The sequence below is a fragment of the Trachurus trachurus genome (assembly GCF_905171665.1).
Source record: "Trachurus trachurus genome assembly, chromosome: 7".
Classification (NCBI taxonomy): domain Eukaryota; kingdom Metazoa; phylum Chordata; class Actinopteri; order Carangiformes; family Carangidae; genus Trachurus; species Trachurus trachurus.
In genome coordinates, this window is record NC_139901.1 from 26725017 (window position 1) to 26748375 (window position 23359).

The following is a 23359-nucleotide window of genomic DNA, read 5'->3' on the forward strand; positions in this document are numbered from 1 at the left end:
ATATAACCTTCATAATGCAAATATATCTTACTTTTTATCTTCACAGGCTAAAAGACACAAAGTTATCTCTCATCTGGAGTAAAATCTAGCCCGAAGAGAGGCTTACTTTGAAGACCTAACTTGGAATACTTCTCCCTTTTTTTTTTTTTTTTTTGGAAAATGAACCTTCAGAAGGCACCATTGTTTCTATGTTGGATGCTTCTGTGCATAGACATCTGTCTAGGCCAGAGAGACTGCACAGGTGTGGACTGTCCAGTTCTGCAGACCTGCATCGAAACTGTTCTCGAGAAGGGTGCATGTTGTCCCACCTGTACGCAGAAGGGCTGCGCCTGTGAGGGTTACCAGTACTACGACTGCATCCAAGCAGGCTTCCGGAAAGGGAAAGTCCCAGAGGGGGAGTCTTACTTTGTGGATTTCGGAAGCACCGAATGCTCCTGTCCCCAGGGAGGAGGGAAGATAAGCTGTCATTTTATTCCGTGCCCTGAAATTTCCCCCAACTGCATTGAAATTACACAGCCTGCAGATGGATGCACACAATGTAGGCGAATTGGCTGCACCCATGGCAATAAGAAATACGAAGCAGGACACACCTTTAAGATAGACCAGTGCCAAGTTTGCCATTGTCCGAAAGAAGGTGGAAAGCTAATGTGTTCACCTATCCCCGGCTGTGACCTCCGTAGTGTTAATAACCCCACATGGGGGACCACCATTGAAAACAATAACCCTTTGAGAGACATTACCAGCCGTCATGACAACCAACAAATGAGCCCTGTGGAGCCATTTTCCAAGCTGGCAGTGGGAAACACTCTACCACTGTATAAGCAGGACCCACCCAGTTTTGGCACCGAGGATTATGACTATACACTGGCTGAGCCGACGTCGTCCTCGATCCAAGATCTGGCCCAGCCGCTGGAATCTACTACTGTACCACCACCAGCTTACCCAGAGTCAAGCTCCACTTCCCTCAGCTCCCATGATGACAGGAGACATGAGCCGAAAGAAACACAAAAAAGCCCAAATCCAGTGAGGAGCAGCGAGGATGAGGTCACACACAACATCGATCCAACCACTACAGGGACTCAGAGCGAAGAATCAGCGCCGCTAACAGCCACAACCACACAGACAGTGGCCACAGAGAACCACAGGCCACAGCAGGAAACTGGAGAAAGAACCGTCACACATAGCAGCGACAGAGCCAGAGTAGTGCAGGACACAGCATATGCAACCCACGCCAACAAGGCAGGCAGGCACGTGGGCCACCACAAACGTAGTCACAGTGGCCGCACCGTGAGTCATGGCGGCTCCTCTTCTGTGGGTCATAAGGGGCAAGAGAAAGTCACGGCAGAGCACAGGCAGACTCAGCTCAATAAAGAAGAGCAGGGCTTGTATCCCTCAATACAGTTCAGCCCCACCAAGAGAGCCCCAGTCAGGCTGAGGGAGGATGGTGAGCAGCCTCATAGGCAGTCCCAGACCCTCAACAACTACCAGACCCAGGATGTAGAAGACACAGAAGGTAAGTTTGCATATTTTAAAGAGACTTACTAAATCCTAAACTTTTATAATCAACTGGATCCACATTGAAAAAATAAACAAATGAAATTAATTGATTTATTTGATGACTACATTGAAATACGTCATAATGTGACCATTTAGGTCAGTAATGGCCATGTACTGTTTCAGAGGACATCTTCCTTTTCCTCCTCTCGCATCCTGTCCTTTGAGCGGGAATTCATAATCACTCCATTCAAGCTGGCGCTGGACCAGGAAAAACAATTGTCCATGGAAAGTCTGTTTTCCCTAGATAGCATTTATCTACCTTACTCAGAGGAGAAAAGGACTGTACTTAGTGTAGGTTCATTGTCGTGCATTTAGGTTTAGAGAATGTCATATTCATTTCTCCAGGGGTTTGTAAATAGCAAGGAATTGTAAAGCCAGTTCCATGCTTACATTATCAGGCCTCTAATACATCTAATAAATCCAGAAAGAGCAGCTGAAATTGTAAATTCACTTCCTACTTTCCTCCGGTGAGAGGACTGGGACTGTGCCTCCCGCCTGTGTCCTTCATGTGATTATCATGAAGCACGTTCTCTAACAGATCAGTCCATGTCATGGTATACAGGCCAATCTACTGCAGGCAGTGGGATAGAAAGCAGATAATGAGGTGATTAGTCGAAGATGAGCTACAGTGCCCAGGAAAATATGAGGAAAATACACCACGTCCCGTATTCCAAAATGTGAAGTCACATACTCTACATACAATCATTTTAAAATAATCTACACTATAATCTTAAACTCACACCATGTCATATAAAAAATAAAAATTTCTGTTGCTTCAGCTTTAACGAATAATATGATTTTATGCAGTCCCATGAGTGATGATTAAATGATTAATAAAGTTCCTGCTGAGGAAAACCTGATTAGATCATAATTTCCCCATACTTTACAGCCCTATGGCATGGAATAGTCTCACTTTATTTCCTCAGATGTAAGTGAACTAAATTATGAATGGGTGAAATTTATTAGCCTTGTCATTTCATCCCTGTATCCACTTCAGTGTCTGAATTACTAAAGAAATAGGTTCAGTATTTTGAGAACTCTCTCCTATTAGCGGTGTTTTGTCCAGCAAACCACGAACCCAGCCTGTGTGGTTAACCTACTTTACAACACTATGATTTTTGTCGAGACCTGTCAGGACTTTTCTTTCCTTTCAGCACCTGGCGTCCATTGGTATGTATAGTATATGCAGAATGCATATGTGAGTTGTCTCCGTGGGAGTGAGCCTCAGAGGTACCTGTCAAGTTAATTTACCAGCATAAAGTTGGAGGATACAGGCTAGAAGCTGATGGTTTGTTGCTGTTTGCAATGACACTTCTTTACTAAGGAAGACTACAGACTTAGGTCAAGTATAGAAACTCTTTTATTTGCCCAGGGAAAAAGCAGATATTTGTTTTGACAGACGTCCTCAAAGGTTTTCCACACTGTCTATAAATGCATTGGGATGAAGTCCAGCTATTCAATTGTGAATTAAAGCTTCACGGTAGAGAGTTTTGAGCAGGATGGGGTTTTTTTCTCCAGGGGATAAGGAGCTTGAACTGAGCTTCTTGGATGGAATGGCAATGGACTGTAAGGGTTCACTGGTCAAGGTCATTGGACAAAGTGAAGATCTGCAAAGCACTGACATGTTATAGCCCAGACAGGAAGCCTCAGCTGATAAGGGCTGTGACTAATGCCTGTTATCAATGCCATTAGCCGAGTATGCCAAAGTTGTTTGGAGAGGAAAAGGAGAAAAAAAAAGTATGGAAAACAAGCACGCTACTCTTTTTCACTGAATATAAATGGTTTTCCTTTTTTGAGCAACACAGCCAAAGATAAATGATTTTTTTTTCCTTCAGTCAATAACTCCCTCTCATTTGCCCTCTTTCTTTCAAACCAGACATGTGTGCGCTCAGAAGGGGGATGGGATTGTTTAGGCTTTGTGATGCTGGGCTGGACCTGGTATAGGATTTCTTGGGGGTTGTACCTGTGAGCGGCATAATACCCATGTGATGAATGAGACCACTGTTGTGGCTTGATTGCCAGACGCTACTCACTGCTCCCTCATGAGCCGGTGTGATTACCCGTCTCCCGTGAGGCTGCTGGTTTCCCAATCTTCTTAGTAATCGTCTCATCTGAAGCACACCTCCACACATGCTCCTCTCTGAGACTTCCCCCTTCTCCACTTTGCCAAACACCCACCGTAACGTTGAAGGTAACCGGAGGAATGAAAGTACGGGTTAGCTGAACCATCACAAGCTCTTGTTTTTATCAACAGCTCTGTCACAACATGCTGCACATGGGAGCGAGTTGACCAGATATATAATTTTCCTTAGATTGAAAAGGAGGGTGAATTCCAGAGCTAGGCCATGTGAGAGTTTACTCCTACTATACCACTACTACGAACAGTATGAAAAACATAGCTCATGCTGGTTAATCCAGGGTGCCCTGCAGGTCATCTGAAGGAAATTTGGTATATCTCCCATCCACAACGTGTCCTTACCAAGAAAACCACCTGACCCACATGTACGCCCGTGCTTATAAATACATTCAAGAAAATCACCGCCAACACCAGATGCAGGAAACCAGTCATAAAAGAGACCTACTGTATAAATAGAGAGGGATTGGTGATAAATTTTAACACAATAACAGATTTGCTTCTTTTTCTCATCTACATCTGTCGTGTTAGCATACAGTGTAGCTATATGCAGATGTTTTCATACTTGCAATACAGCAGTCATTTGCGTTTTCTTCTCCAATTATGAAATACAGTAAACCTGAAATATTGTATGCACGCTTTGTTGATATAATGTTTTATAATGCAAAACTACTTACTTCGAATGGGATTTGTGAAACTTGCCAATTAGGTTAGATTTTTCCTCGGCGTTATTTTCGTTCACCAGGTCCAAAGTCAGGATTTGGACGGATTTCCTCTGGCAAGCAATGAGTGAATTTCCTGTGTTCTGGTGTGTGAGTGAAACCTTGGAATATATAAGGGATAATGGGGCAATGGGAAACAGGTTCAAATTACAGGACTGTGGAGAATACAGTAATTGGCCAAAGGCATGCAGTGGAATATGCATTTACTAGTTTAATATGCAAAAAAAAGTTTCTAATGTTGATTATTTACAGGAAAACCTGGTGAGGGGGTGTACATTTGGGTGTGTGCAGCATCTTTAAGAAACCAGAGCTGTAACTTGTGCATGCAGCATTAGTGACAAGTCCTAACCGTGTGTGTTTTAGTCTTTCATCAAGGTCCTCTGACCACAAATACGTTTATTTGGATTGAAGGTTAAAACCAGCAGGGATTGAGGCAAGCCTTGAGGCAGTTGAGACAACTCAGGGAGATTAAGACAGAAGTTGCCATTAATTGAAACCTGAATTGGCTGCTGTGGATATGAAGTCATGTCGATAGCAGGAGAGCCCTCCCTGTTATGTCACAGCCAGCTGTTCTTGGACAGTGATTATGTGTTTCAGACGACACATTATCTCTGCAAGTACTTATGTCGAAGGTGAGAAGAACATAGTGTCACTCCCTCCCACGCAAGCAAACACACACACACACAACCACAACCACAAATATACACACACAGGCACACAAATATTCCCAAACTCAAACATTCTTGTAAGCTCTTAGAGGCTTTTTGCTTCAATCATCTGACATGTTCGACAACCACACAAGCTTGTACATTGTTCAACATTGTTGGTCCTGTTCTCCGCAGCCCACCTGTATTGTAAATCACCGGCAAGTCCACAAAAGAAAAGGCACACGAGCCTCGATTAGTGGCAGCACGCTGCTTCATGACACCTCCAGACATGTCGAGAGTTGCCCCATCTTTTGGTTGTTATTCTAGCTCCATATTTTCAGAGGGTGTGATGTCACCACTTTTGGATGTGGACAAGAGCAAAAGCATGTGACGTTAATGGTAGTCTAATGGACATATATAATGACAGGGTTGGAGCCGAGAGATGCTCCTCAGCCATCTTTCGAGTGTTTACTTCAGATCCCACATTGTGCAAGCACAATAAATCAGCTTGGCTAATTATCACACAGCTGAATGGAGCAAGTTGCTATATGGGTTTAATTAGAAGGTGTATCAGAGAGACAGGAAATGGCCTGGTTAGACTCAGGCAGCCTATAACTTGGACAAAATAGTTTATCAATGTTTTCATCTAGTACTTATTTGGTGAAACACAGTATCTCTCTGTAATGACTGCATCATTTGTAAACATAGTCATGAACTGTATATAACTTTTTAACTCTGTGTACATCCCACATTGTGGACACATGGCCCAAATTTGTGTGATCTTCATGACGAGTGAACTGATTCCAGAGAAAATGAATAGGAAGCAAAATAGGTAGGGTGAATAATTACGCTGTCTGTCTTTTAATATACATTCACTCAGGTTCAAAGAGAGTTGTTTATCTGCTCGGCTGGCACGGATACTGTAGTTATGTATCAAAGAGCAATTGTGTCTTGTGAGGTTTAGATTTCCTCATTTCCAAGCCTTTGAATTATGCATGCTGCAGTCGTCACTTCCCCTGTTCTGAGTAATTGCATTGATCTTGATATATATATACCGGTAGGTGCGTTAAGGAGAAGTGTTTCAACCAGAATAAAAGGAATGTGGAAGTTAAAATGTGAGAATGACCTTGGATGCTCTCAGACTCTGTGCTGAGCTTCATCAAGTTAGAATTTCAATAAGATTTTTACTTAGTCTTTCTTACTTTTCTCTGCATGACCTCCAGCCTCTTGTAAGGCTCCCAGCCCGTTCAATCAGAGACCAATTAGAGCTTATAGACAGTTGTTTGTATCATTAGGGTTGCACCAGCTACTCTTCGCATTTACTATAAACCTTGGTTCTTACTGAGTCATTCTACATTTATAGATAGAGTAGAATAGGATTTCTATAGGATAGAAGGATAAAACAGCATAGGGACACCTTTCTCTTTCTGGCTACGGTAACTTGATCCACTTTGAGGTCTGCCTCCACAGTAAGACAGCTGAACATTTACACTCATACATCACGTCACTGCTTGACATCATATCACTCTGCCGATCTTTTACATACAGGGAAAGTGGATAATGTAGTTTCAAATCTAAATTTGGGAACAGAATACATTACATTACACATGTACTGTAGCTCTACTGTAGTTGCCATGACCTCAGTTCCAGTTCCTTCAATAAACCAGAGGTAATGTTCAAAATAACTCGTAAATCTTATCTTCTATTAGCAACATGGCTGTCGGGGTGATAGCATCAGTTGGTGCATTGGTTGTAACTTTTCTTCTAGACATAATCATTTTAAGATAAAGAATAATCATAAATTCAGTACCCAGTATCATCGCATAAACATACAGAAAAGACAAACTCAATTTAAGTCTGTGTCTGGTTGCATAAGTGAAGTTAAAGTTAAAACACTCAACAGACAGTCAACAAATTGGATTTTGTGTTGATCCAGACTGAGGAATATTTTGTCATGCATGGTGTGACTTACTGGGACGTCATGGATGTCATGAGTTGTGTCTTCTACTGTGGTGCAGGAGCTACAAATCAAAGCTGGAATGCACTGCCCTGTTATTGAAGGAACACGTATATATTTTCCCTGTAAACTGGATAATGTGTTTTTGCCCTGTCTGCTCCCTGACCCAGTTTGAAACGAGGTGCTAATGTGTTACTCTTTCACTCCAATCCAGCTCCGATTAGCCAGAATGTAAAAGAAAAGGACAATTTTGGTTTGAAGGTAATTTTATAGAGTCTTGGGTTTCATGCTCCTCCCTGCCAATGAAAGTGAGCGCAGGGTCAAGGAGTCTGAAAAGAAAAACACAGATTGTACTTGCTATTCTCAGCATGCATCCACCAAAACCAGCTCTCAGTCTTTTTCTATGAGGCAAGTGTTCGGCAAAGGATGAGGTTCAGTTCAAATATCCTGTAACCAGATTTTATAGCATCTCAGTGATGAGATTCTCAGCTGAGTTCACATCATAACTATTCTTTCATGTGATTCGCCTGAAACGCCGACTACGCTGGGTGGGATAAAGTCTAAATCTGGGTATTTGTGTTTCATTACAGTATCTGCCAAGGAACTGGTGAAGACCTGCTGTGAGACAGGGGAGAAATGGGCTTCAGTTAATGGTCACTGCAACAACATGGAGCCACCCACCAGGGATAGACACTCCATCTGCTGGTAAGGACATCGTTAAACGCCCTTTCATGTTATGCATTTACCTGGATTTAACTAAAAAAAGAAAAAAGAAGGTGGACTTGAAGATATATTTGTATGGTGGCATTGCTAAAAAAAAAAAATGTTTTTTGCTGAAAGTCAAAGGAAGTTGAAAACACAGTGCAGTCAGCCCTGTGGCACTCATGGGAAGAACAGTCAGCTGGATTATTGTTGTAGGGCCACAGATGCAGTCCAAACACTTGTGCACTCCTTTCTAACATATCCCTCTCTCTGCCAGGACTGCCCAACAACAGTGCTGCTTGGGTTCCCTGAGAGAAAACCGGTGCCTGGCCGGAATTAATGCAGCGAGAGCAGGAAGCATGTGTGAAGAGGGTGCCAGCGATAAATGTGGAATCGATTCCTACAAGGCAAGTATCTGTGACAAGATAGCACGGCAAAGGGCAAACAGAGTTCACGGGGTTCACAGTCGAACTTATTGACATTGTAGATTTCTAATTAAGGCTAATACAGTCTGGTTAGCGATTGGAAACTATATTGGTCGCTGTAGAATTGAAAACATGTGTAGATGGTATTAGTCTGTATCCAGCGAGAGTCTCTCTGTAGTGTTTAAGCAACCTTGTTCTCGATATCCCCTCTGCGGATTATCGCTTCGGTGCCAATTCCCTGTTACTTAATTGCCTTATTTAATTTAGACCTAATGATTTAAGCCCAATTACAATTGAAGATTCCCTCAGTTCTAAAGCTTCGCCGTCTTCAAAGCAGAAGTCTGCCTTTTGAATTGCCAGAGGTCAGTTGTTTGACCTTTTTGAAATTGTGGAAATACAGACTGATAATTGATATGATAAAACAGTGGCAGTGGCCGATGGGAGACTTTTTATTGCAGTCAATGAGAGTCAAGTCATGGTGAGTGTGCAACTCTTATTATGTTCATCCTGATTCCCAAATCCACTCATTTGCCATCTGACCTGTGCATTGAAAGATACTAACTCACCTACTCAGGGGCCCTTGAGCAGCATGGGGGCATTATTGACCCTGTGCTGCATTACAGCTGTTAAATATCGGCTTTCACCACCTTTCTGTTGAACCCCAGTAGATTTAGTAACATTATGCCATCTACAGCCACTCCACATCACAGCAGCCATTACTTCAGTTTTATGTTTCGCCATGCCTCGCGCACTCTTAACGATGATCTCGCTGAGAGTTACAGGGAAGCGGAGTGAGAGGCTATGAGCAAGCGGACAGTTGCCCTACATTAAGACTTGGAACTATCAAAGCTGAATCCAAAGAGGATTCAGAAAACAGCCCAGCTCTCAGCAAAATTACAATATCAGCATGCTTACATAGACTCTCAGTGACATGTGGATGTTTAGCAAGTGATGTTGGCCATGTTATCAATTTTAATGATGTGTATTAAAGTACTAACATCTGCTAATAAGCAGTAAATGCAACAAATAGCTCAGAATGAAGACATTTTAGGAGAAAAATAAAATTTGACCTAGTGATTGGCATTAGATGAAAAGTCATGAGATCACTAAACTTTTTAGCATCAGTCCTGAGGGAACCATGAATGGAACATGAATTTCATGGCAATTCATCCGCTAATAGCTGAGATTTCACGCACAAACCCAAAAGTCAATCTCATGGTGGTGCTTGAAAAAAATTCAGAGGATCATCCAAGTCGTTATGATTCATCATCTGGGAACCATATGTCTGTGCAAAGTCTTTGCCAGTCCGTCTAGTGGATGTTATTTCACTGCATGGGTTAAAGTCAATTACACAGAAATCCGTCCAATATTGAGTCATTCTACTAAGAGACAATGTCGACCTCATGGTGGCACTAGAGGAAAATCAGGGGATCACTTAAGTCAGCAAATAAAATTCTCTCCAAACCACAATGAAGATATCATAGCTGGGACATTTCATTCTGGAGCAAAGTGTGGAAACAAACTGAAGGATGAAAATTGCCATCCAGACTTATGATGCATTTGCAAGTATGAAATAATGAACTAAACTAAACCAAAAAATTAATACAGAATGGACCATGTTGTTTTTAAGGGTGAAATGTTTTTTTCCCAGTCTAGGTTCTGCACTATAGATGTTGTACATGATGTATATGATCCATGACTCACTGTGTGACTTGCAGGAGTGCTGCGGCTGCTGTTCACTGGGGCTGCAGTTCCGCAGTGAGGGGCATCACTGCGAAGCCCACCACTACCTGAGCTACCACTGCAGACACGTCTTTCTGAACTGCTGCAAGGGGGAGGATGGGATGGCTCAGAGCCAAGACGACTGGCATTCTGTCAGAGAGAGGCCTCCCTTTGACGCCAGTCCACCACCAAAAAAAGGTAATGTCAACAAATACTTGCACACAAATACACAATCCTGAAATGACTGTTTCATGCCAAGGTAGGCGGATGTTGTTGGGTGGGCAATTGTAATACACACCGGTGCACTGCCAGGGAAAAGGGACCGATTTAAACCCAAGAAGATCAATTTTCTTTACGGAAGCTGCTAAAAGGAAGCATTGTAGCAAGATCCCTGAACAACATTGCACCTCATGGGTCTCGCAGAACAAAGTATAATGGCCCAGTTCACCTCTGTACTATAATTCGATGAAATCTAATGCCCGTCTGCCTGTCTGAAGTTGGATTTATGTCTGTTTCGCTAAGCCACTCTGTAGCTAGAAGTGCTCTTCCACCGATTCGGTCTGGCCCCTATAAGATGAAAAACTGATCAGCCGTGTAGTCACGGGTGATCTGCTACCTTGCATTAGGATTTTTATCTATTTTATGGCTCTTCAGTCAAACACTTCCCCTCCCATTAAGCACAACTGTGATCGAAGGCATGTCTGAAATACAGAGGGACATCTGGTGGTAACCCATATACAAAGTAAAAAGAAAAGCATTCCTAACATTTACCTTTATTTTCACTTGTATTGATGCATTTGCTGCATCCCGTCATGCTGGATGTGTATTTTTTAAGAGGCCATCAAGGGAAACATGTTTAGGATTTGAATGATGTGGTATTTGGCAGTGGTTGAGGCTGTGTATTTAACTCTGTAAAAATAAACAGAGAGAAAACCTCCTTATCATTGTGGCCATTGTATCTTCCTTGTAATTATTATCTGTGTTTCCCTTTTGGAACAATGATAAAAGTATTTTAAGCTTTTTGTGCACTAGTCACATTGTTACAGTGAGAACATTAACCACTCTCTCCGTGTGCTGTAGTGTCTGACAGCCCGTACCCTAACGAGGCCTTCTCCATCGGTGAAGAGAGGGATGGGGAGAACGCGGTGCAGGTTCCTTTGGATGTGGAGGACATTGACGAGTGTGTGATGTACGAGGACAAGCTCTGCCACCACAGATGTGTTAACACGCCAGGCTCTTACCGATGCGAGTGCTTCCCTGGATACGTGCTGCAAGAGAATGCGTTCTCTTGTCTGCCAGGTAAAGCGGAGACCACCAATCTTACTTTGTCACACAGAGCCGGCTTGATATTTCCAGAGATGCCAGAAGACAGGAAAACAACCCTCTGTGCCATTTTGCTCTTTGAAATGTGATTTACAGTCTGCATTCCTGTCAGGACGACCCCATTTGTCGTAGTTTGTCTACACATTTACAGTGTATTATTTTCCTGGTTTCTTTGAGTTCCTTCCTGTCTGCGAGGCCTGATGCTGCTTAATAATAGTTATTCTAATCAGGCACTAACATCCCTTTCCTGGACTGACAGCAATGCCCAACTAATCACATTTCTGTGGATGTCAAAAAGCTTTTCCTCCGAAGGCAAATAACTCGAAATCATGCTTTGTACAAACTGAAACCTGAACGTTTCCTCAGATGTGTGTTCAAGTAATGCTGTGTGACTTTCCTGCTGTGCACCAGACTTTAATCAACGGTGGCTTTCACCAACACAAGCCTGTCTCAACAGGATACTAATGTCAGAGCTCTCAGCAAATTACAGTGATGGGATGGGGCTCACTAATAAAACTGAATGTTTGTCTGCAGGCTGTGCTTTTTCCTGTCTCACCTTCACTGCTATTACAAGTTTCATCTGTAGCTATGAGCCTCCCATCATTGGATTGAAGATGCAGGGATTGCACAAGGTTTTTTAAGTCTCTAACTAAGACGGCAGTATAGGTGGGCAGGTGGAATTCAGGATTACACTGTAATTCATCGCTCCTGTGATGAAATTATTCATGTTTCTGCAGAGACGGTGGACGAGGAGAACCGACTGAAGGAGGATGACAGAGCAGCGGTGGAGCCCACTGCGCCCTCCCTGCCTCCCACCCAGCCCACTGCCCCACTCAACCCTTGCGAAGGTTCGAAGCACACATCCTAATGAGGGGAGAGAGAGAGCCGCAGGGCTGACAGCTCCCAATGAGCACTTTCATTCACCCTCACAACTTAATCAGACAGCAGCATGCATCTTGCTGCAGTCAAATATGTTTAGAGGAGAAGCCAACACAGGCCGCTGTAGATTGACACGTTATTATTTCTATCTCACCCTTTCCGTGAAATGTAATTGTTTGCTGCAAATGTCAAACACAAGCAGCGAGATGGTATCAAAGGTTAGTTTGTTTTCAGCATCAGCTACTCATTCTCACGAGTTTTTTTTTCATATTATAATGTGTGCATGGTCACATTTTGTTTCTCTTGTTTGGTTTCCATGACACCAGGGTGGAGGTCCACCACACTGTGGGCCAAAAGTAGGAAATACAATATGAACAGGTCAGGGATCAACCTGGAAAAAGGAAATGAGCAAACGGCAATGCAGTAAATAGTTCTCAGTCTCCCACGCAGAGCCACAAAGCCCTCCTCTGTTTCACCCTATACACTGTTGTATGGAGCAGTATAGTACAGTATTGACCCCTTGCACGTGACGTCACGTTCCACTCGCGATAGCTCCGGACGCCATGATGGACGGCAAAAGAACAGTGAACGTCAATGTAATTGAATGGGCGCGTTATAGTTTTGTGACATACCGTGGTTGTAGGGTTTCCCCTCCTTTTCCACTGAGCTGGTTCCAGTGCTGGTTCGGAGCCAGAGCCTGACTAGCACCGGTTCTTTGCTTTTCCACCGCTTAAAAACCGGTTATTGGTTCTTAAAACTGGTCTGAAGCACCAACTCCTTGCTGGTTTAGAGCTAAGAACCAGGGCTGGCCACTGGCAGCGGGGTTACATGAACAACAGGACCAGTGTGAAGATATACAGACACGTTATCGATGCCATTATAAGTTAGTTTATCTACAGTGTATAGTCGATGTAAACACAGTTGAAGCTAACTAGCTGAGCTACATGCTGTGGCTAACAACAGCTAACGCTCGTAGTAAACATAGCACCGTCACAACGTAGTTGCCGCCGTCGGATCGCGCCGATTACAACGAAGACGGCTTCCCGTTTTCTTTTATTTTTCAGCCGGCTTTAATCAGAGAATGATCACTAATTATACAGACGTCGGGTCAGGTCTTCAACACCCACGGGTCGGACCAGGTTTTACTTTCCAGGTCTGTTAACTGTAGTTAGCAGCAGCAAAGACAGCAGCAGCTGCTGTATGGGGAGTGTGGCACTGACTTGACGTTAACTCCTTAGCAGTGGAAAAAGCACAGAAAACCGAGATATTCTACGGTGAATAACAAAAAAACAAACGGATTATTGCAACGGGTGTGTAGATATTCTATTTAAAATAAGTGATAATGCTGTAAGGTTGTAGTGTGAAGTGATCGAGCCACATTGTTGGACGGCACCCATACAGTCCATAGACAGTACATTATCACTGAGCACTTTCTGCCGTCCGTCATGGTGTCGCCTCTCGCGTAACGTTCTAATTGTGACGTAGCTGCAAGGGGTCAATATTTCACACAACCTCAATATACACCATCATTTTTTCAGGAAACGGCCCCTGTGAGCAACAGTGCACCCCAGTGGGAGAAAGGCCGCAGTGCTCCTGCTTCACCGGATTCTCCCTCAGGGCTGATGGACGCTCCTGTGAAGGTAAGGAACGAAAGCCTGATTATGATGCGCACAGAAGAAAAAAAAATATTTTGCATAGGCAATGTGGAAAATTAGCGCAATCATACAGATGTGAAAAATGACTTGCAATTCCAAGCCCCTCGTTTCAGTGTTATTTTTCATCCAGAGGAGTTTGGTTCCAGTTGAGGAGAGTTTCTTGGCAGGAATGTCTGTTAGTGATTTGTCTCTTTGTCTCATCAGCGCCTGTAGATTTGCTGGGGAGATACAGGCCTAATCCCCTTCACTCTCAGCATCACACTGTGACGCAGACACAAAAAAGAAAATATAAATGGGAGACATTCATTTCATCTTGCTCCACAGACTTTCTACCAGAGGGATTATCCCAACTATCCATGCACTATCACAAATATATCTCCGACTGCATACCATATATACCCTTTATTGTCATGCCCACTCGGAAAGGCTGTGGGCTCTGTGTGTGTGTGTATGTGTGTGTTATCATGAGGCTGATCAACCGCTGCTCTGTGTGTCTAAGCTGTCCCCCTGGGGATATAGTATATCTTTAAGTTAAGCCATAACTAGTGGTCTGTCTCCTGCTTGACAGAAGCAAACTGTGGCAGTGACACAGAGAGCAGCTCAGCGTGGTGACAAATTTCTCACAGTGTGAATGTTATACCCAGCGGCCTTGCCCCTAATCTCTCTCCCAAAGGAGGGTCTGACCTGTCTCCTTAATCTGCTTCTCACTGCTGACTGTTATACACACACCATGGATCAGCTGACAGCATGTTTTGTACTTCGGCTTGTCTGCTTTCTGTAAACCTCCTCATCCAGCATCTTATTTTTTTTGACTCTCTTTCTTCTCAATGACACATTTGCCATTTCCTCTTCCTCTTCTTTCTTACCCAGATGTAAATGAGTGTTTGTCTGCGCACGCCTGCCAGTTGAACGAGCGCTGCGTGAATACTGCGGGGAGTTACATCTGTCAGAGACTGATCACCTGTCCCCCGGGCTACCAGATCAACAATGACATTTGTGAAGGTACACCACAGCTTATCAGCATTAAGCAGCATCAAAGTGTTCACCTCCACCCACAGTGACCGTGTTGTAAATACCAGCAGGAGGGAATTTGTATTACTACATGTTCACAATGTAAGGAAAGCACATTGTTCAGGCAAACAATCACTTTTACCACCTTTGAGAATAACTATTGAGTCTTTCTTTTTTCTTTTTTGCATCCAGTGATTATGTAATTTCACATGTGAGCACACAGACAAGGGGGAATAATTAGAAATATGACTCCTGAGAGCTATTTCCATGTTATTTGTTAGCTGTTAATTCTCAGTATGAGGAGCTGCCTGGCTTGTCTTTGAGGGTGGTGCCCGACTTTCAGATGCAACTGTAAACCTCCCAACACGTCTCATTATTTCCATGCACCATAAGCTGTTCCTGTGCAGAGATCTCATTCATAAAGCAGCAGTGGTCTTGAGGAAGAAGCACCCCTCCCTAAGATGAGTCTTAGATGTGCTGTGAAGTGCTGTTTGCCGCCGTAGATGGGGGTTTCTCCGGGGCTCAGCCAAGGAGACTCGGCTAATCTGCAGCTCCTTGTGAACTTAAAGAATGTTCAATCAGGCAAAACGAGCATTTAACAAGAAAGCGTGTTTTAGCGGTAAGCCTCCAAACAGCTGCCACTTCAGGCCGCTGGCATAAGTGCTGAGAGAAAACAACATCTTTGTGCTTTGCTACCTATTTTCTATTCATGGCTTACTAAGAGGCTGTAATGAAACTCTCCTTTTGCCTCCTCTCGCAAATGAAACAGAGTCACCGAATTGTGTCTGATTCGTCTAAACAGAGTGACTCGGTTAAAGCAATTTTGCATCAATCCTCACTGTAACTGAGTGTGTCAGAGGAGCTGAATGAATCTGACCACTCCAGTCAAACCAGGATGCACAGAGGTCACACAAATGCCACCAAAACCAGTGCAACCTACTCTTCCCACTTGTAGAAGGTTATTTAAATACCATCCAGCTGTGTGTCTGTTTTTTACATTCAAGATTAAGAATTGCTCGTAGTAATTGCAGCATGATTTTCTGTGTTGCAAAAATGAACAAAGTCTAAATAATAATATGACATGAAAAATGGAGCTCAAGCGAAGCTGACAGCTCGAACACCTCCTGTTTAAATCATCCGAAGTGTGATGGGAAACAAAAACAAAACAAAACAGAAATGAAAAAATCAATATTGTAACCAGTTTTCTGTCTTACATTGTAATATATTCATTTATATTTCATTCCGGTGCACATATTCTAAAAGAAACCTGTAAATAAAGGGAGTGAAATCAGGCAAAAAAAAAAAACCAACCAAACAGCTAAGGATTCAAGGGGTTAAATTCCCTCCCACAGTAAGTCAACTCTACGACCTCTCCAGGCTCCTTGAGCTCATTGTCTTCACTGGGAGGTCACTGCTCTTCTCCTACACATTTATCCTGTGTCCTGGCTTTTCCCCCTCTGTCTCCTTCAGTGTCAGGCTCACTCAGCTCTTGTCGACACTGCCAGGCTTGTGTCAGGACCAAGATGCTCAATCACTATCTGCTGTTTAGAGACCAACCCCGTGTCCGCAGGGCTCCCTGCCAGAGCTGGTTTAAGGCTCCATACAATAATTACAGCGGTGAAATCCTGCAAACCTGCTTGAAAACAGAGGATGCATACTGATGCATTATGCACACACACACACACACACACACACTCACAATATGCGCCACCCTCCAGCTTCGGTTCATACTATGGCAACAGATGTGGAAGGCTGATTGACAGGAGGTAAATCCCTTAGTAGACAGGTGTTCGAGGACTCTTGGGGGGATATACGGGAATGTTTGCTCCCTCACTGCACAGGAAGGCTGCTGCATGTGACTTCTGCTGCTTTGACTCATTAATCTAGTTGAAATAATAGACTGTCATTCAGGCCATTCTCTTGTAACATACGTGATTAACATGGATAAGATCCCTACGTTGTAATACAATTCTTTCACACTTGATTAACCTCTCGAGTGCTGAGAGGGAGAGCTTTACTATAGACAAGAGAGAGGAAGCCTGAGCACCTGTACAATCTGCCGTTTAACCACAGTGCCATCCAGTGGTGGAACAAGGCATTACGTACATGCATCTTGCAGCATACACTGAGTAAATGCATGGAAGATTCTCAGACTGAAACTAATAATGTTTGATTTGCATTTTATTCGCTTCCTTTGGTGCTTGTCAGCTAACTTATTTATCTTCTCTTTCAGATGTCAATGAGTGTGTGCAGGGCGGCCATAACTGTGGGTTTGGCTTTGAGTGTGTGAATACCATGGGCTCATTCAGGTGTAACCCCAAACCTAACTGTCCTGCGGGCTATAACCAGGATGCAGAGGGCAACTGTGTCGGTAAGGGGCATCACTTTCTATATGAGATGATTATATGATTATTAATGTATGGTGCAGCATTGTTTACAGTGTTGGGCAAAAGCCAAATGTATTAATTGAATGATTGCACCCTGTTTTCTCACTGAAACTGTGCTTATAGGGGGTGTAATTAAGTTGTTAAGTGAGTGAAATGTTGTTAATCACTCAATTCAAAATATTCAAAGGCTATAAGCTCTATATGTGGAACTGATGATTAAGGTATAAATGTATAAATGACTGTCTAAAAGGACTTAACCAAGAATAAACCGTCTACAACCCTACAGTGGTAACGAGACCATACAAAAGCATAAAGGGCAGATGTGTTTAGCATTACAGTCAGAGTTATTTTTGTTTTGGAGATTGCATATCTTGTTCCCAAACACAGACAGACAAACAATAAAAAATTTCCCCACAGGTGAATCAGAGTCTCTGCGTAGACGCATGGTCGAGCTCCGTGCAGGTGAATCAGCAGGGCTGCAGTGACAGAGGGGTTAAATGCCACACAGACAGGAGATCACAGAGTTTGCTGTTAGGGGCTGCAGAGGGGTGGATAAAAGCCAATCCTCCGTCCTCCTCCAGTACAAACTGATGCTGTGGAATTGGCCCCCAGGGGCAGGAACTGGGGCATGTCGAGGCAGCCGACGCCACTGTAAAAAGGAGTGTAAAAGAAATGCTCTGAGAAATGAGAAAACGGGGAAAATGTCAGATACACACACACACACACACACAACAAAGTTATCCAGGGGAATGCATCTGTTTGATGTGCGTTTGCTTTGATATGTGTGGCAAAAGAGTTGCCCTCTGGTCCCCAGTGGCCCTGCTTTTATGCCTTTGGGTCTTCCCTCGTCTTCTATCTGTCTTCACCTTTATCTCATCGCCACTCTTTCTCTTTCTCTCTGAACCAGACATTGATGAGTGTGGTACTCTGGCCCAGCAATGTGGCGCAGGATTCAACTGCATCAACACAGCAGGATCCTACATGTGCCAGAGGAAGATGATATGTAGCCGCGGCTATCACGCCAGTCCCGATGGATCCCGATGTATCGGTAAGTTTTGGAGTCGCTACACGTGAAGATCGTGTAATCAGATTTGATACACACCGTGAGGACACTGTCAGAAGCAGATGTGATGCAGGCGTGAGAGGTGTGAGTTGGTTTTGTCCCTGCACTTGCATTGGAAACCAAATAACATTATTTCCTTAATGAATAAATAACACATAATTACATAGGAGATTAAAACTCCAGAGCTGATAACAGACATTACACCCATGATTGATGCGGTTTGCAGACAGACGCAAAGTGGCGACTGCTGAGTCTCATTATTGTCGCTCCATTGATTTTTTTTTCTGTCTCTTCACTGTTCTCGTGTGTCTTGTAGACGTGGACGAGTGTCAGGGCAGCCTGCATCGATGTGGAGAGGGCCAGCTGTGCCACAATCTGCCTGGGTCCTATCGCTGTGAATGTCAGACAGGCTATCAGTACGACTCCTTCAGGAGGATGTGTGTAGGTATGTAAGAAGAAGAAAAAGTACATGACGTGAAAAGTTTTAAAGGAACGAGACAGGAGCTTTCTTTATGTTCTTCCTTCCTTTCCTTTTTTATGTCCCTTCCTGTTGCCCTCCATCTCATTTCTCACTCTTACTGTACAGCTCCCCCGTCTCCCTTTGTCTGCCCGCTCTGCTGCTCCTCTTTATTATTCTGTGGTGGGAGAGCTGCTGCTGTTTCTCAGCCTGTGCCGTGCCTCCACGGGGCTACCGATCACGTCTCCCGCTGCAGAGAGCTCCGTCCTTCCCCTGCCACTGCTCCCTCTGTTTGTGATTCACTGTGTTGTGACTCTCATAATAATGGACTCCGCTCAAGTGTTTAGACTATCAGCAGGCAGCTGGTCCCCCCTCGCGGCCTGCACACTCCTCGTCGACATGCGCGCAAAACCTGCACGGGCATGCACACGTAACGCGGCCGTGTGCAAACGCAAACACACACACACGCGCTGCAATACACACTTCCAGGGGTATGATGATGATGATGATGACTCTGTTTCTTCCTCTCAGATGTGGACGAGTGTTGGCGCTACCCAAGTCGTCTGTGTGCTCAGACCTGTGAGAACACCCCAGGCTCCTATGAATGCTCATGTACCTCTGGCTTCCGCTTATCCGGCGATGGCAAGAACTGTGAAGGTGTGTGTGTGTGTTAGTGTCTGCCTGTGTGGGTGTGTGTGCATCCATGTGAGCGTGTTGATGCATGTCGTTGTATGTTTTTGTGAATTTGCGTGTGAAAATATGCCCGTTGGTGTGTGTGTGTGTGTTTGTTGGTGATCCAGGGTTGCGTGTGTGCATGAATAGTGCAGGTTCCTATACTGCGCTGATATTAAAGCTGGCCTCTGGTACACAATATTGCTAAAGACGGGTGGGTAGAGGAATAACCGTGTTGTACTATATATCATGCCATGCCTTCAAGCATGAACCAGTAAAAACATAATTGGCTTAATAACAACATCTTGTTTATATGTTCCGTTAAAACCACTGAGAATCCTTTGATCAAGTGAATTGTGACAGTAATGAGCTCTAACCTCTAATCTCCAGATGTGAATGAGTGTTTGGCCAGCCCATGCAGTCAGGAGTGTGCCAACATCTACGGTTCCTACCAGTGCTACTGTAGACAGGGCTACTACCTCAGGGAGGATGGGCACACCTGCGAAGGTGCGGTGCGCTCTATTACACATCACAAGCCCCACATTTATGCTGCGCTTGTGTTCGGACAAGTTGTGATTCGGTTTCACATGTTTTTTTTACATCCCTCCCTGTCGCTCAGACATCGACGAGTGCTCCCAGAGCATCGGCCACCTCTGCACCTACAAGTGCGTGAACGTTCCTGGCAGTTACCAGTGCGCCTGTCCTGAATATGGCTACACCATGTCTCCAAATGGACGCTCTTGCAGAGGTGAACCCCTTCCCATCAGATAAACAAAACAAGAAAATCATTCAGCCACACTCTCAGCTCAGTGAAATAGATTTTCAAAATGGCTTTGCACCCATTTCACTCTACATAGAGCCTATAGTAGCTGTTATGCTCAGATAATTATAATTGGTACTTTTACAGTGCCTCAGTAATTACACAGTCTATAAAACTTTATTGGCCTAAAAATCTTGTCTCACTAATTTGAAATTTTTACTTGAGCAATTTTGTTCCCTACAAGGACCACTTTTTTTTTTGTCCTTCTCGTTTCAGCAATGAGGCCTTTCCTCAAAGTTCATTTGTCCTGTGACTAACACACATTTCTTCCTGACTGTGTCTTTCAGATGTTGATGAGTGTGCCACAGGGGCCCATAACTGCTCTCTAGCCGAGACCTGCTACAATATCCAGGGAGGGTACCGCTGCCTTTCCCTCAGCTGTCCGCCCAACTACCGCAAAGTGTCCGACACGTAAGCTGGACATCGGTTTAACATTGGTTTAATGCCTCATTAATTTTTACACGAGGATGATCTGATTCCTGAGCGTTCCCTGTGTTCCCTGTAGGCGCTGTGAGCGGATCAGCTGTCCCAACTACCTGGAGTGTCAAAACTCTCCTCTGAGAATCACCTACTACTACCTCAGCTTCCAGTCCAACATCGTCATCCCCGCTCAGATCTTCCGCATCGGACCCTCCCCCGCCTACTCCGGAGACAACGTCATTGTCAGCATCACGCAGGGAAACGAGGAAAACTACTTCAGCACCAGGAAGCTGAACGCCTACACGGGTGCCGTGTACTTGAACCGGCAGGTCGAGGGTCCGAGAGATTTCCTAATTAACGTGGAGATGAAGCTTTGGAGACAGGGGACGTTTACCACTTTCCAGGCCAAGATCTACGTCTTCATCACAGCCAGCCCACTCTAACGGCTGGAGCTGCTGATCTGCGGCCACTATGGACCTTAACAAACTTTTCACATCACTATTTAACGATGCCATAAGATATACCACTGTCATGATTGGTTTCAGTAGTTAATCTTACTTAATGATTATTAAAGCATTGATGTAAGAGTAGTACAATGAAACTGTCTGCTATCTGTCAGATTCTGTTTTCACTGCGACTGTAGAAGAACCTTGTAATTCACATTTGAATTGCAAATCACGTTACTAATTTCCCTTTGATGTTTAAAATCCATTGACATTTGAATATGAAATTATATATATGGAGATATAAAGATATATATGATACAGTAAGAATGAAATGTATTGCTTTTGCATCGATTATCTTAAACATGACAATAACAACCTCTAGCTTCTGCTGGGGGATTTTTATGTATTCATCTTAGTTTTCCCCTGTTATCAGATGATGTGTAGTTTGATGACTATTGTGAAAGCAAAGGAAACAGTTTTCCATCACAGTGCCCAAACAGCTTTGTCTTTTATCTCTTGTCCTGTGCTGCTGTCTTTGTTTTGTCTTTGAGCTATTGTCAAGCCTAATTTAATGTTACTCTCTGTGGTGTATTTTTATATCCCTGTAATCAGACACATTATAGATGGTTGTATCATATTTTTTATGCTAGATTCATAAACTTCAAAAGTATTTTAGTAAAATATATAAGTCTGAAGAAAAAAAACACCACTGTGTTGTTTTGAGTATTGGCTAATTGTATTTATAAAGAAGAATATTGTTTGTGGAGGAGGAGCGTGTGATGTGTGATTTTTGTTTTCTGATAGTTCCCCGGCAATTTTCTCTTGCCAAACTTGTCATGCGCCAGTTCTTGCTCATACACTGTATATGATGAACATTATTCCTCGGCAGATATAATCCAATAATCCACTCTTGTCGGGACACGTCACACGGTAAATATCCGTTCCTATTTACATACCTCCTCACACCTTCCTCGTGAACTCAGCATGAGCTTCATCCATCAGCACGCAGCAGTTTCACTCACGCTCATTTAACGATGGATCATAAAAACAAGGATCATGTAAGTGTGTGATACCCGAAATAAAAATGTTATAGTCACCTTATATTCATGTATGTCTTGTTATCTGCATAGTTGAAACGCAGTTGCTGTAATTTGTAACATAGGAAGAGTTACACTCCCACCTACAGGGTGAGTGCAGCCCTGCATTTTGAAATACTGGCTTTCCTCCAGGGAAACATGAGGTGTCTTATACAACAGAGCACTCTTAAAAACACATAAGGCAAGGTGCACATACCTCTCATTAATTCTGTAGAAATGTACATTAATTAAAGTATAAAAACTGACAAACAAATGAGACTATTCTCTTTTTTAATCAGCTCCGCTTTAAGCTATGATGTGACCTGCCACCCCTGCTCAGAGGTCAGCCAACCCCCTGGACCTGGTGTAATCATCGGAAAGGGTGTGAGTGTGTCTGTGACAGCTGTATTAATGCATGCTGCACATCCAAACAGAGCTGCTCGCCAGTTTTCTGTTCCCTGGGATGAGTTATACTGTCAGAGGTCGTTTCAACAAAAGAGACTGATTTCTATGATTTCTGCACTAATTTTAGTCCTTTACCTTGCGCTTGGTGAAAATGATAATAGCCGGTCAGTCCCAGAAACATCAAGGAAACAATCAATACAGCTCCCGTCTGAGGCGTTCCTCCTGACATAACTCACAATAATAGCTATGTGTGTGTGACTGACTGGAGCTTTTAAACACACCCAGCGACTGAGATGCCACTCTTGGTATGTACAATACATAACGATCCCTAGAGCTGTGATTGATGTCTCTTTCCCCTAATTAGCTTTATCTGCTCTTCAAGATTAGGTGGTGCTGTGTTTCAGGGACAGTGAATCACGCATCCCAGACAAGGGAAGATACACACATCTATTATGGGTTTAGGGACGCTGACAGGAAGTCTTGAAATGTCCTGCACTAAGGAGGGACCGCAGCTATAGAAGACACAGATACTGTCCTGGAAAGTCACTGTACTACAGAGACTTGTTTTCAAAATAGTACATTACATTGGCTCTTCATTAGTCTGTGATATCTTTGAAATCCCCCTTTAAAAAAAGTATTTTATTATTGTCATTATTAAATCCCAGTGATGTGAGTTTATTTTTACTCCACTGTTAACTGTTTAGTCTTGACAGTGCTGCCCAACTCACTTTGTAAACAACGATGATTGTTACTGTTATTACCTTTATTGCTAATGTTGCAGAATTTAGGCTTCAAATTCATTCATCATTCATCTGTGGCTGCAGGGGATCTGAGGGACGGTCGGGTGAAAATCTGGGTTAGGAAAATGAATGGGGAATG

At 43.6% G+C, this 23359-nt stretch overlaps 1 protein-coding gene across 1 annotated transcript; it reads left to right on the forward strand.

Moving 5' to 3' along the window:
* Positions 1-47: 47 nt before the first annotated feature.
* Positions 48-21766, forward strand: LOC310988290 (fibulin-2-like). The gene is made up of 16 exons (XM_083974834.1): positions 48-1513; positions 7608-7722; positions 7997-8126; positions 9863-10064; positions 10947-11165; positions 11927-12037; positions 13607-13708; positions 14594-14725; positions 16968-17105; positions 18029-18169; positions 18501-18629; positions 19173-19298; positions 19704-19820; positions 19933-20061; positions 20421-20544; positions 20639-21766. Exons 1-16 carry the CDS (start codon positions 160-162, stop codon positions 20994-20996), a joined length of 3627 nt encoding a protein of 1208 aa, XP_083830960.1. The 5' UTR covers positions 48-159; the 3' UTR covers positions 20997-21766.
* Positions 21767-23359: the final 1593 nt, after the last annotated feature.

Coding starts and splice junctions, on each gene's coding strand:
- LOC310988290 (XM_083974834.1), top strand. CDS start 160: ATGAACCTTCAGAAGGCACCATTGTTTCTATGTTGGATGCTTCTGTGC. Junction 12,038..13,606: donor CCCACTCAACCCTTGCGAAG/GTTCGAAGCACA, acceptor TCATTTTTTCAG/GAAACGGCCCCTGTGAGCAA. Junction 18,170..18,500: donor CGATGGATCCCGATGTATCG/GTAAGTTTTGGA, acceptor TGTGTCTTGTAG/ACGTGGACGAGTGTCAGGGC.